At 31.4% G+C, this 14190-nt stretch overlaps 1 protein-coding gene across 9 annotated transcripts in view; it reads left to right on the forward strand.

Annotated features, from left to right (window-relative positions):
* Window positions 1-14190, forward strand: part of LOC106075356 (tyrosine-protein phosphatase 99A-like) — a 46583-nt gene that overhangs the window by 17747 nt on the left and 14646 nt on the right. For 8 of the 9 annotated variants that reach the window (XM_056026204.1, XM_056026203.1, XM_056026205.1 and 5 more), the window contains 9 exons: window positions 551-665; window positions 1123-1326; window positions 2623-2718; window positions 3339-3520; window positions 3768-3915; window positions 8667-8717; window positions 10881-10986; window positions 11321-11427; window positions 11842-11939. In XM_056026204.1, coding sequence (XP_055882179.1) covers window positions 551-665; window positions 1123-1326; window positions 2623-2718; window positions 3339-3520; window positions 3768-3915; window positions 8667-8717; window positions 10881-10986; window positions 11321-11427; window positions 11842-11939 — 1107 coding nt within the window. The remainder of the gene's footprint in view (window positions 1-550; window positions 666-1122; window positions 1327-2622; window positions 2719-3338; window positions 3521-3767; window positions 3916-8666; window positions 8718-10880; window positions 10987-11320; window positions 11428-11841; window positions 11940-14190) is intronic. The other variant, XM_056026210.1, reaches the window with a different exon arrangement.

Here is a 14190-nt window from a genome sequence, read left to right on the forward strand (position 1 = left end):
CAAATATTTCTTCCAGCAATATAATTCATCAGCAAAGAAAACCAATGACTTAGCAGAGTTCAAGTCATTGATTAACATACATGACTAGATTGACACATAAAATGTGCAGGGCATAATTATCTTCTTTTTTTGAATTAACATCTGTAATATATAAGATAAGAAGATAAAGAGCACTTAATGGGTAGCTTTTGTAAAGATGTCTTAAGAGTTCCCTCACTAAAAATTTAAATGATCTAAATTTACAGGCGTGTTAACACTTAGGTTTTTTTTAGCTTCATCCAGGAAAACCATTGATTTTAAGAATTAATCATTTTTAGCATTTATTTATTAACACGCACAAGTAGATTAACAAATGGTTGTGCAAAAAATGTACAGTAATCATATTCTTTTTGAAGGAACGTCTGTAATTTATAAAATAATTGATAAAACCAGAGGCTTGTTGAAAAACTATAAGACACTAAACAATTTCTTACATATTTTTGTGTACCCTGAAATTGCAGTAACATAATTAAAGAATATTCTCAGTTATCATTGTATTCAATATCCACAGAGCTATGTACTGAAAAATTTAAAACCTAACTCTATGTACACTGTCTCCATAATGGCACAGAATAGTAGAGGCACCAGTCCAGAGGTTGATACCTCTATACAAACTAAGCCTGGGCGTAAGTAAAATATTTCATTCCATAAAAATAATTTAAAACTTATAAACATAATGTTGTAGTGGTTGTACTATTAGAGGTAATTAGTCAAAATTGTTGTTAACACACATGTGATGTCATTTATATTGCACCATAAAATCTCACTTAATCATTTTTTTTTTCATTTAAACTTTTTGCTGATTAATGAATTTATTTTGTTTAACATTACTATAAAAGTTATATTTACTATTTTAACATTTGCAATATTTAAATTTTCATTAAAAATGTAGTTTTTCTCTCTAAAGCCAGAAAAGAAAACGTTCTTGACAATATTTTTTGTTTTACTTTTTCTTGCTTATCCTATATTCACTTAATTTTATACTGTCTAGCTCTTTAAACATCTTGCAAAATATTTTTTTAATAATACTAGTCCTTGAAAACATGATTCCTCTATTGGCATTTTGTTTTGTTTTTCTACTAGCACCTTCTAAGCCTCGTATCACACATATCAACAACAATTCAGAAAAATCATTTAATGTCAACTGGGAGCCACCAAGAGAAATCAATGGTAAATTAGAAAGATACAATTTGGAATGGACACATACAACTACAAATGAGAAAAGAAGTAGATATATTACAGGACATATAATGTATGATTCAATGTCAGCTTTAGTTCAAGATTTGGGTATGTATTTATAATAAAATATATTCTTGTATGGGTAGTTATACATTAACATACATCATTGTACTGCAAAAACTCTAGGAGAAAGATTCCACTTGCATTGTTTCTCTTTTTGCCTCCTTAGATCACTCTCAATTCCACTATGTGTTGATTTTTCTTGAGCTCATTTTATATGGGAAACATGAAGTGTATATCTTTTACTCTGACCACTACATAACTTTTCATGTAATAGTGGTTTGGGAAGTTAACAGGTCTAGCCCATCAATGTTGGAAGAAATTTTTACATTAACATTTAAATGTCAGATCTACAGAATCTCAAAATCTGGTATATGATCTTCCCAATTGTGTCTTTCTTTTTGACAGTGAGATAAAAAGATTTTTGCTGTTTGGGTTTGGCTTAAATATTAGATTCAGAACTCACAGGTACTTCAGAGTGAGGGAAGAATTGTTATGTTAGATTGAGAATATTTTTTGATCACATTTGCTTCTGAAAACAGCACCCCCATGATATATGACAAGTTTTTAAGTAGACACACATTAAGTTATTTACTTGTCTCTGGTAATTAAAATAGTTATCCATCTTGAAGCACGTGATTAATGCAGATTATTTAACGGATTTTTTTTTTCATGCATAGTATAAAAGGATAAGTTCTTCTGTTATGCGTTCTTCATTCAGGAAGTTTTCATTAAATAATAGAACAATTTAATACATTTTGACCAAAAACTTTACTTTTGGTCAACAAAGATTTTAAAGTTATGCATTGGTTCACTAGAGCAATACTTTCAGTCAGAAAATTTCTGCTAGTCAAGCAGTGAAATCATGCTAAAAGAAGTTTGTTGCTAATAATCTGCCTTGCTTTTGTTGCTAACGAACAGCCTTGCTTTTATACTGTCTGTAACTGAAAACAAGTTTGAGTAATATAAAAAATTAGATTTTTGATTTTCGTGATGAAATTTTGTACATTGAAGGGGATTAGTGAAATATCAGCTTCACTTTCTAACCTCTTTCAGCTGCTCAAGACAATATGAACTTTTTTTTTTCTTTTCTTAGCACAGTACTGCTGGAAATATTTTGTAATACTTAGCACAGTACTGCTGGAAATATTTTGTAATACTTAGCACAGTACTGCTGGACATATTTTGTAATACTTACACAGTACACATTTATAAAAAGATAATACATAGGACTGTAGTAATTAGTACTTTTTAAATTTTTAACTAAGTATGATGGTATCACTATTTGTTGTGTAAATTTTTGTTAATAAAACCCAACTGTTTCCTTCTAATGATTTCTTTTAGAACCATATACAAAATATAATTTGAGGGTGGCAGCAGTGTCTGATGGAGGTGAAGGAGAATTCAGTGATGAGTTTCCTGCCTTCACTGACGTAGCGGGTTAGACTTTTTTTTTTTATTTGCTTTAAAACATGTTTGGTTGAATAAATAACTTACCTTAAGACAGTTTTTAACAAATTCAATTTTAATAGTGAAGACAATAAGATAAGATTAGATCTACTATAAAATTTAAGAGCTTCAGAATCTTTCATGCTTGTCTAATATCTCATTTACCAAAAGCTGAAAACTACACCAAAAGCATCATATTTAAAGCTATAATGCATGACAAAGTGAAGTCTAAAATAAAAAAAAAAGTAAAGTTTCCCTTTTCAGACCTTGCTATCTATGAGGCAGATGATGTTAAGGTCATCTGTTTCTTTGGCCAACGGTGTTATGTGGCCAGCACAACGACCAACCGCCTTTACTTTCCCCAGCTAAAGTCAGGTACCCATTAGAGTTGGGTTGACTTAGGGGCGCCCTAAAAATCCAGAAATTCAAAATCCCAGTCTTCACCGGGATTCGAACCCAGGACCTCAGGTTCGGAAGCCAAGTGCTTAACCATTCGACCACCGTGCCCCCTAAACTCTAAAATAAGTAGCTTTAAATTAATGGATTATCTTATATCAGTTTAGCCTTTTTTTTTGTGTGTCTGTACTGATAAATTGCCATCCTATTCACAGCCCCCAGTTCACCACTGAACTTCAATATGACAGCTCTTGGATCCAGCAGCTTGTATTTATCTTGGTCTCCTCCTGCGAAATTTTACAAATCTATTGATGGTTACATAATTAAAGGCTGGGACCACCGTGGTAAAATTATTGAAGATGTTATAGATCTTACCAAAACGAAAGACATAAGTGGGGTAAGTATAGCACCATCTTCCCCAAGTTAGTGGTTCTTTAACCTACATCATAGTTTGATATATCTTACTCTAAGACACAGTCTAAAGTGATTTAACATATTCCAAACTCAAAATGACCTCATCTAGTTGTTTTTTTCTACAGCACTATTGATAATAGCTTACTACAATTGGATTTTTTTTTTAACTAAGGTATTAACATGATTTCAAAGTCTTAGATATTTATGTAATAAGACATCATTATATTTAGAATGGAGCAAGTTACACTCAACACACTCTAAGAAACCTGGCAACAAATGCAAGATACAATTTACGTATAGCAGCAGTTACTGGCTCAATATTTTCCAAGGTGAATTACACTGGGGACTTCACAGAGGCAAAGTCAGTCACACTCGGCAGTAAGTCTTTTCTATTAATTTTGACTATTATATTACCTGCTTCTCATCTCAAAATATGTCAACAATAGCATTTCAAACATTTACAAAAGCAACACTTTTTAAAATTATTTATATTTTGTAGTTATTCATAAAGACTGTTTCTGTAAAATATGACTAAAACATTGTTTTTATTGATTGAAAAATAATTTTATATGTACAGAACAATGGCCAAAAATAAAATGGGCTCAAAGTGTACATTGGTCGCACAAAAAACTTAGTTTTCAGTAAAAATTTGCATGTTTGGCTAAAATCGTTTTTAAGAAGTAATTCTAATGTAAAAATGTATTAGCAGGCTGGTGGTCTCAATTTTTATAATAAATTAAAAAAAAAACATCCTTTTTCAACTCTGATTGCCATGTCTACCATGTAAATGTGTCATGTTTGGTATTATTGTAAAGCTGATAGTCTATTTTATAATTCCTGTCCAATTATTCATGTAAAATGAACCAAATGGCTGCTAAAAACAGTTTGCTGCTACTTTAAGTTTTCAATTTTTTGCTCCGTAATGGTTAGACCTATGGAAAAACTAAAAGTACCTAAGCATTACCCATCCATTTTCTGTTAAAAATAGACACATTGTTTAGTTTTGCAACACATATTTAAATTTTACATTCAAATCGACTGAGATATGGTTAGTCACAATTACGGAACAGGATTTTTTAAGAAGTCACAATTGCGGAACATTGTAAAAATGTCGGAACAAAGCCTATATAAAGTCTTATATAATACTTGAACTCCTTATTCTTTACATTAATTTTTTTATTAAAGCTAAAGACACACATTATCACTTTTAGATTTCTTACCTCTTTAATTTAATTGTAATTGACATCACACTTTCCTGATTTTCCTTACAAGGTTTTATTTTCCACTATTCTTTAATTCTTTTTTTGTTATATTAATATTATATATATGATATTTGATATGATTTGTCTACTTTTTTCTGGACGTCTGGTAATCATAAATTCTATATTATATGTAATATTATTCTCTAAATGTTTTTAAATTTATGTAATACTAATGCAAACTCATATTTAAATCCTGATAATCTAAATCACTATGTAAATATTAAGCTAAATGCGCAGGTCAAATAAATAACATCTATAGTGTTCCACAATTGTGACTATCTTTAAAAAGGTAAAAACTGGGTAAACACCTCCCAATATATTTGAAATTGAATTCCTGGTAAATGGCTTTGAAATTAAGTTTTTTCACATCTATTTATAAACCGAAAATTAGGTGTTTCATGCAGGTGAAGGGTCATTATCATTTTTAAAAAGCCTTAAGCCTTGACCTATGCGGTTTTCCTGGTATGTGAAAAATAATGCACAATTCCACACCTGTCAACTTTAACCTGGAGTCAAAATTAATTTTCTGCTGTGAAAGGAAAACCTGTATATTGGAAATGTAGAGAAATGGACCATGCGCAGTACCATTAGAGTAGTTTAGCAGAAACTTTCAAAATAAAGTACATTTTAACTAATTTCGACGAGCTGTTCCGCAAACATGACTGTTCCGCAATAGTGACTCTACTCTACTACCTAGATCACTTTTTCTCTACAAGATGCAGTTATTTTTCACATTTTAATGGTAAGTTCTTTTTTCTTACAAATTTTAATAGTATTTACCAATTCTGTTTTAGGAATTACAGATATTGAATCAAAAAGAAACATTTGACTACTTAATCCATGTTAATTTAGTCCTCCGTGTTAATTCAAGATATAATCTTTACAAGGCTTTTTGTTTTTTTCTGGTTGATTCAGGCAACCCTTTCCATACTTTTATGGTGCCTGATAAGAGTACTTTAATGAGTACTTTTACTAGCATATAGAATAAGAAATTAGCCTTTGTGACTTTCTGTGCATTTTTAACTAGTTTTGGGGGGAGGGGGTATTTATTACACTACATAAATACATGTATTGCTGTATAATCTTGATTAGTATAGCTCTAGTCTTTCTTGAGGAAGGGAGGGATGGAAAAAAGTCATTCTGGTGTTGATTTACTAGATTTTTACTAGGCTAGGTGCAAATGTTTATTTTGGAAGAATTTTAACAATACTTTTTTTTCCTTTCATTTAAAGCCTAGTATTCCACTGACTATTGAGGTTAGACATATTATTTTGTATTGACTTCATTCCTTACATAAAACTACATTAACTGTGAATTATAGATGAGGAATATGCCAAGTGTTTAGCCATTTTTTTTTATTATTGTAAATTTTGTTTACTTTATTATTATCATAAATTTATGTTTTCTTTTTTATTTTTTATATCAGTAGATGACAAGAAGAACACATGTTGCACATGACACTACAATCAGCACTGTAAACTTCATCGTCCCTCATTGATGCTTTTAATTGCCATTTACAAATGCTGCATTATCAAATACCTGCATATAACTCTTTGTTACCTGATACAATATTTGCCACCGTAAATGCTTTTAAATCTAGACAATGCTCACAAACACGGGAAAAAAATTTTCATTGCATGGTGTCCGCAGCCTTCTGAAATTCCAGGATGTCCTGGAATTAAAAAAAAAACAACTCAAAAAGCCCTGGAAATCTCCTGGAATTGTAAAGTATTTCCTTGAATGTCCTGGAATTTCGCCAATCCAAAAAAAAAAATGGGGAAAAAAATAATAAATTTGGCACCATTGCAGTGGATGGGCCGTCGCAGTGGAAATAAATTCGAAATTAGCATTTCTGAGTTTGCACAGAATGTGTTTACTGCTCCTTGACAATAGATAGATCTAATCTATTTATAGAATAGTATCATTATCGGATCGATTTTTCACTGAACACGTTGATTTTCAACCAAATTGGAACTACGTTACATATCTTTTTAGACTTAATTTTGTCTTATATTGTGCCTTATATTTTCATCGGGCTACAGTATAAGATCATATTACTTCTGTGCACTGGTAATTAAATAAATAGGTCTAATCCAGTGACCTAGATATATGATATGTGTCCTAGATTTAGATCTTTGAAAACTCTCCATTGAAGAATGCTATTCGCTAGAGTTTAAAATGGCAAAAGCCCAAATACCCTTTGCAAGATTTTGATAGCTCCTTAAATGATTTTTATGCCACTTTGAGCATCTTGGTTCTGCTTGGCCGTATCAGTGCAGATGACTGTGATAGTATTAAATCTGAATTTACACAATAGCACATTTCCATTTTAACCACAAGTTCTGCTGCCTCCCAGTTCTTCAGTGTCACCTCTGATAGACTGAATACTTTCTTTTGACAACTTGTGAACACTGAATTTTCTAAACTCTGGACAGTGATGACAGGAATGTATACCATGAGTATGGTAATTTAATTTAATTATTAAACCTAAATTAATCAACTTTGTCTATTGCTATGTAATATTTCAGTGCGAATTTTATGTCCTGGAATTTTAAAATTTCTTCTGGAAAAGTTCTCGAATTTCATATTGACTTTGGTGCAGAAACCCTGTCATTAGATTTTCAAGAATTTGATGCTTCTTTATATTATTTTATGTTGTATAAACTAAATAAAGAATTTTTTCTTTGCAGTAGCTAAACATATCTTCTTGTTTTATGTTACTGAACCTTTAGTTTGTTTTTTCTGAGAATCTTTCTTTTATTGATATGTTGTTGGTTTTTTTTTTTTGAGAATCACTTTTCCCAAGATCTGTCTGTTCAATGCAACTTTCACTTCTTCTATATGCTTAAATGTTTGGCCTCATCACAGGATAACATATAGGGAAATCATCACATTCTTGCTCTTCTGATCTTGTTATTTAATTCTCATCAAAACATTGCAACTTGACCATGGCTAAAAATTCTTGATAATTTTGGACCTTTTAAAGTTTGGATTTTTTTGCATATTTTAAAAAATATATTTCCTTCATAATCTTGGTTCACAAAGTAGAATTTTGGTCCATTTAAGCAAATAACATTACATGTTTATAATAGGGTTTTATTAACCTTATTTGATTTGACTATTTGCAAATGGGTAGAGATACAAGGATATTATCAAATCATGTTTGAGAGGATTCATTTTTGATGGTTATTTTGAAAACTCAAAAGAGTCTTGGGTCATTACAATGCACAGTGAGGAATAGATCTGAGACTTAGCTAATCAAAAGAAAAGATGTGATGAAAAACTTGAGAATCACATATTGCAATTAAAATGTTTATTCAAGATTAATTATCTTAAGTCTGGCCAAAAAAAAAAAAAAAACTCCTTGTTTACATGTTTGAGTTATTCAAATGTACTTACTTTAACTTTTTTTTCCCCATTTGCTTAAACTTTATATTCAAAGTGTCTTCCTCATTTCCCCAATAATATTCTGGTCCCATAATCCAGCTTCTAGCATTTTGTCATTGTTAGGCAGTCATTGCCTTGAATAATGCTGTTTTTACAATGTTTACATAAAATGTTTTTATTGTGGCTAAAACACATTCTTGATTTGGGTTATAATTTAAACTGTTATATTTAGGGAACATGATGAACTTAGTTATTGTTAGGAATCACTCAAGACAATGCTACATGTCATACTATCTTTAGTACATTTCTTTTTTTTTTTTTTATGATAATTAATTTCTACATTAGTTTCTAGAAAATAAACAACTTATTTGAGTTCAATATCTTGAATATTTATGTTTTCCATGTAACAATTAATGTTTCAAACACAAATTTTATCTTTTCCAATTTTTTTTATCATCTTCATCACATCTTGTTTTCCAGCCTATAATGATGTAGGGAGCGCAGTTATAAGGGATTATAGCAAGGCCAATGGTAATCAGTGGATGTTTGAATGTCCCAGACTCTTCACTTTAAGCCAGCTACACCATAACCTACACAACTTTCAAAATTGAGTTTTACTTTGTAAATTAGCATTTTTTGATCAAATCTGAAATATTCACCAATAGAACACATAACATTGTTCATCTTCAGAGTTGTATATTTGACAAAACTTTTGTCCTGTACTGTTTACACTCTCAGAATTAATGAAATAGTCTTGACAATAGTGATACCAAAGAACCAAGTTCTAGTGCACAATGTTTAACTATCCTCATTGAGGTTTAAAATTTACCTGTTTCTAACGTTCCATTTAGACAGCATCCTCTTAATTGTTGACCTCATCCTTTTTTATCTATTTCAATCAACTTTTTTATTGTCACTTCAATGTCAACTAAGAGAAGAGGTGCCTTAAAAAAAACATTAAAGTAATCTGTTGATATTATTATTACTATTAATCATTTTTGTATGGTATCAAAATAGATGAATGTTAAAAAAAAACTGTTGGTCTATGAACAGCTGATGCCTAGTGTGAAGAGTCTGATTTTTATTTCCCATTCTTGTTGTAGTTGTAACCTTAAGTAAGCATTGTCCCTGCATTCTTTAAGCCTAAGAACTGACATGGGGATATGAATAATTTTAATCATAACTGTTTCATTAATAACCTTAACGTGGACATGTTGCTTGTAAGACACTAATTACACATCTTCATATTTTTGTCTACACACAAGGTGTGCACTAGTAGAACACAGACACAAGTCCATGACTGTTTACATGCTAGACGTAGCAGAAAGTGTTTCCCTTTAATCATCCCTCAATATCTAAGGAAACTTTTTTTCTACATTGTGTATGTGCATATTGGAACACAAACCATTCTATAATTATTAGACAAATGTAAAGTTCCCCCTTTCAGACCTTGCAGTCTATAAGGGCTGATGAAGTAAAGGTCGTCTGTTTCTGCGGCCCACAGTTATCGAGAGTGTCATGTGGCCAGCACAATGACAGATTGCCTTTACTTGTCCTCAACTAATGTTAGGTATCCCTAAAGATCCCGAAATTAAAAATCCCAGTCTTCAGGATGCCCGGTTCGGAAGCTAAGCACTTTACCATTCAACCACCTTGCCTCCAAGACAGATTATTACTTTTTAAAAGAATCTACCCTAGTCTGCTATATAATTTAAAAAGTAGATCTAATAGTTTCAGTGAAAGTACTTCTTCATGGTCCACAGAGTATGTCACTAACCTGTATTACAAAATGTTTTAGTTGAGTGATGCATGATGTTAGATCTTGTTGTGTGTCAAGGGGGGTGCAATGTGATGTTCTACAAGTTTTTAACGCAAGAAAAAAAAATTAAATTTTCAATTAAAGTAAAACTTGTCTTTGATTTTAATAGAAATTTAATTGTTTGTTAAATAGTCCTTAAAACAGTTGATATATGATCTATGACACTCTAATTAATGTTACTGAAACATAAAGAAACAATAATAATGAATAAAACAAATTTTTTGGCTTGATGGCTTGTAGGGATTAATTTCTTTTTCTTTATTTTTCTTTCCTTATTTAATTTTTTTTTTTTGCAATAAAAAACCACTGTGCATGTTTACTCATTAGTTTTATTTAGATCCTAATATTCTGAGTCACAAGTTTTATGTAATTATAAAAATAGCAACAGAATAAACACCAATTACAGCAGATAAGTTATGTTAATTTAGTCCTCCATGTTAGTAGAATTATTATTGAGTCATCTTATTGATATCAAATCTATTAAATTGGAAAAGTTACAAAGATATGGTAGAATTAAACTTTGGTTTTGTTATAACACTCTATTTGATTGCGATTTCCTTTCAAACTTCTCATTATGGTGTTCTAGCTTTTCACATGTTGTCATTTTTAGTTAGCATTGTGCTGACTATTGCTTTGATTAGTTTTCTAATTTATTTGATTTCTTTTTTTTTTTTTTTTTGTAATCTTAGTCAAATGACATCATATATTTTATGTTTTATTGTGATTAAAGTTGAGAAAACAAGTAGATATAATGTTTGTTTGAATGACTGACTCACTAGGTTGTGTTTTTTTTTTTTTTTTCATTATTCAGCTAGTCTTTATTTCCCTAAACAGTAATGATCAGTGTTCTATTTTTTTCTCTTCTTCTTTTACAGAAGCTATTGATGCAGCAGAAGGCAGTTTTCATCCAGGCTTCATCGTAGCCATAGTTTTAGGTGTACTCATACTTGTCACTCTTGCTGCATTGCTTGTAGGATACAGGTCAGTGCAAGGGCAGTCATGGGATGAAGTCTGTACCTAGATATACACACACATGTAGAAAACAAAATCTTGCATACATTTGTGTTAAAAAAAACATCATGCACATTACAATCATCCTAACCCTTGTTTGTTTTAAGAATAAACTTAATAAGTACATGAGAAGGCATTGTATTATACAATAATAAACTGACTAGTACATTTTCAAACATAACCTATAACTTTTTTTTGAAGAGTCTGGTATTCATACATTTTGCATTGTAACAATGACAACTATTCTGTGAGTAGTTAGGAGCATAAAAAATATTTGACTAGCAAAACATTTTCTATGATTCAGGTTCTACAACTGTCGACGTTTATATCAAGCTGCATATTTATACCTGGCAGTGCCTAGCAACAGTCAGCCTACAGCACAGACTATAATAACTGTGGAAGAACATAGTGGTTAGCTGATTACTGTTGTTATACTTAGAACAAAACTAAAAATCATTGGTTGCTTTTTTCTTTCTCTATCTCTCTAAAGTAAAATAGATAGCTTGGAGTGGTTGTTACTATTAGGGAACTAGAAAATTAAAATGTCATTGAAGTTTTAATATTTATTCACCAAAATATGATACATTTTATTGTATAAGATGCTTTAATATAGCATTGTTGTACAATGGTGAAAAAAACAACTATTTATGAGTATAAAGGTTATTGGTGTTATTTATAATTATTGATTGTTGAAATCAATGTTGAATCTTGATTCAATGATCCTTGTTAAGTCAAAAGTTATTGTTGCATGCACAGTCCCTTTTTTAATTAGTTTTGTCTTCTTTTTTATTATAAGTTAGCCCAAGATTTGTTTATTTTTGTCAGAAGAGAAACAGTATCCAGATATAGGAGTTGCTGACTTTATCTCACATGTGGAACATATGCACATGGACAGTGACATTGGCTTTTCCCAAGAGTTTGATGTAAGTGGTTATAAAAGAAACAGTGTATCTTGAATTTAAAATATTGAGATTAATCATTGCTTTGAGATGAAAAAGTATACGGCCAATATTAATGAGAGGATCAATGTCATTCTTGATACTATTTCTTGTCGCTAACACATGGGCACAAGTTACTGAAGCTTGCTTTTTTTTCTTGGGATATGTATATTACTCCACTATCTCACAGTCATCTGCCTGGACATCATTATTCACTGATGCCCAGACGGAAGTGATTATCAAAGTTTACTATACAGGGTTCGTAGCCACCTTGAAAACCTGGAAAATACCTTGAATTTCATATTAAATTCAAGGCCTTGAAAAAGCCTTGAATTTCATAAAAAAACGGTGAAAAAAACTTGAATTTTAAAACTGGACCTTGAGTTCTTTCCCTCCCGATACCTGGTGTTTATTTTCGCTATTTATCACTGTGGTAACCATCGTTTTGTTCACTTACATCAAGCAAGCATTTCATCTGGCATTATTTTGTTTTTTAAGGCAGCGCTAGATTTAGTGTGTTGTGACTATTGTCAGGGCAATTACCAGCCTAATGTATAAAGCTACACCCCTCTGGCCCTCCCTCACCTAAAATCTTTTTGTAACAGAAAGAGTGACTTCACGTGGAAAGTCCGTAAGTCAGCTAGATCTAGCTAGATCTAGTAAAAAGTAACCTATCTAGAGTTAGATCTAGTGAAGATAATTTGCACATAACCTGAATGCTCCGTGAATATTAGTCAATTTTATTATCTCAATACATCTAATGTATAGATTACTCTAGAATCTAGAAATACGCTAGATTCTTCATTTACGCTAAATCACTATCTAGAATCTAATGACAATAATTCGCTCACAGCCGTGAAAAGTCCGCGAATTTAGTAACTTAGATCTAGATCTAGAGTCAAGATTTACGGTAGAGTCAGTGAAGTCAGTGAAGATAATCCGCATATAGACGTGAAAAGTCTACGAATTTAGTGACAGATCTAGAGTCTAGATTTGCGCTAAGTCACTAGAATCTAGTGAAGACGATTTTTTTTATACTAACCCTGTGAAGCCGTGAAAAGTCTGCAAATTTAAGTGATTTATAGTTAGAATCTACAAAGTTTATTATAGATTCTAGATCTACGATAGATTCAGTGACGATAATTCGCACACAGCCGTGAAAAGTCCGCGAATTTTAGTGACTTACATCAAGACTCTACATTTACGGTAGATTCATGGAAGTTAATTTGCACACAGCCGTGAAAAGTTCGCGAATTTTAGTGACTTAAAATTAGATCAAGAGTCTAGATCTACTGTAGATTTGCTGAAAATATTTCGCACACAGGTGTAAAAAGTCCGTAAAAGTTATTTCGGTCGTAAAAGACAGGGAAACTACATACAGATAGATTTAGTTGGAAAAAAAACACAAATAGGTCTAATACCACCCCCCCCTCTCCAAAAGCCATTACTTAGTAAGCAAATGTCATTTAAACAACCAAATAGGCCTATATATTACAGGCTCTGTTTATGAGGAGGATTTAAGCTCAGTTAATACAAGAATAAAACATTACCCCAAATGCCCTCCATGACTACGGTACACATAGGAACTAAGAATGTACAATTCCACCACAGAGAGTACACATTATGAAGGCATCTTTAAAAAAAAAGGGAATAGTAACCATTTGTAATGTTCTTTAATAAATCTTTGAGAAAAAAAAAGGTTGTTTGAGGTTTTGGGATGACAGTCAAGTTGTTACTTGATAAAAAGATAACTTTCATTACATTTTCTGTGGACATACCAGCTGATGACATTGTTTATGTTCTGAGTGGGATGTTGGCAAGATATTTAAAATCTATCACACAAACGAACAGGACAGACAGACACACACACACACTTATATACTTATTTTTCAGTACTAAATACATATATATTTTGTTCTTTTTACATATTTATGTCATCTGTATGTAAATATATTTACATATATATTGCTTGCTATGGTGCGATGCATACCTTGAAAATCTAAAATTCTACCTTGAAAACCTGGAAAATACCTGGAAAATCATTCATGAAATTGGCTATGAACCCTGACTATAGTTCTTAGTCTTTTGTTCTAGTTCTTGTGGTAACCACTCTACTTTCCTACCATACCAGAGTAGCACTAAAAATTAGTTTACAGGAATTTGAACTAAGCCAATGTGACGATAATGTATGCATCAGCTGTACATGCTTGTTGTTACATGCATGTCTCACATCTTT

Source organism: Biomphalaria glabrata, chromosome 4, assembly GCF_947242115.1.
Source record: "Biomphalaria glabrata chromosome 4, xgBioGlab47.1, whole genome shotgun sequence".
NCBI classification, from domain to species: Eukaryota; Metazoa; Mollusca; class Gastropoda; family Planorbidae; genus Biomphalaria; species Biomphalaria glabrata.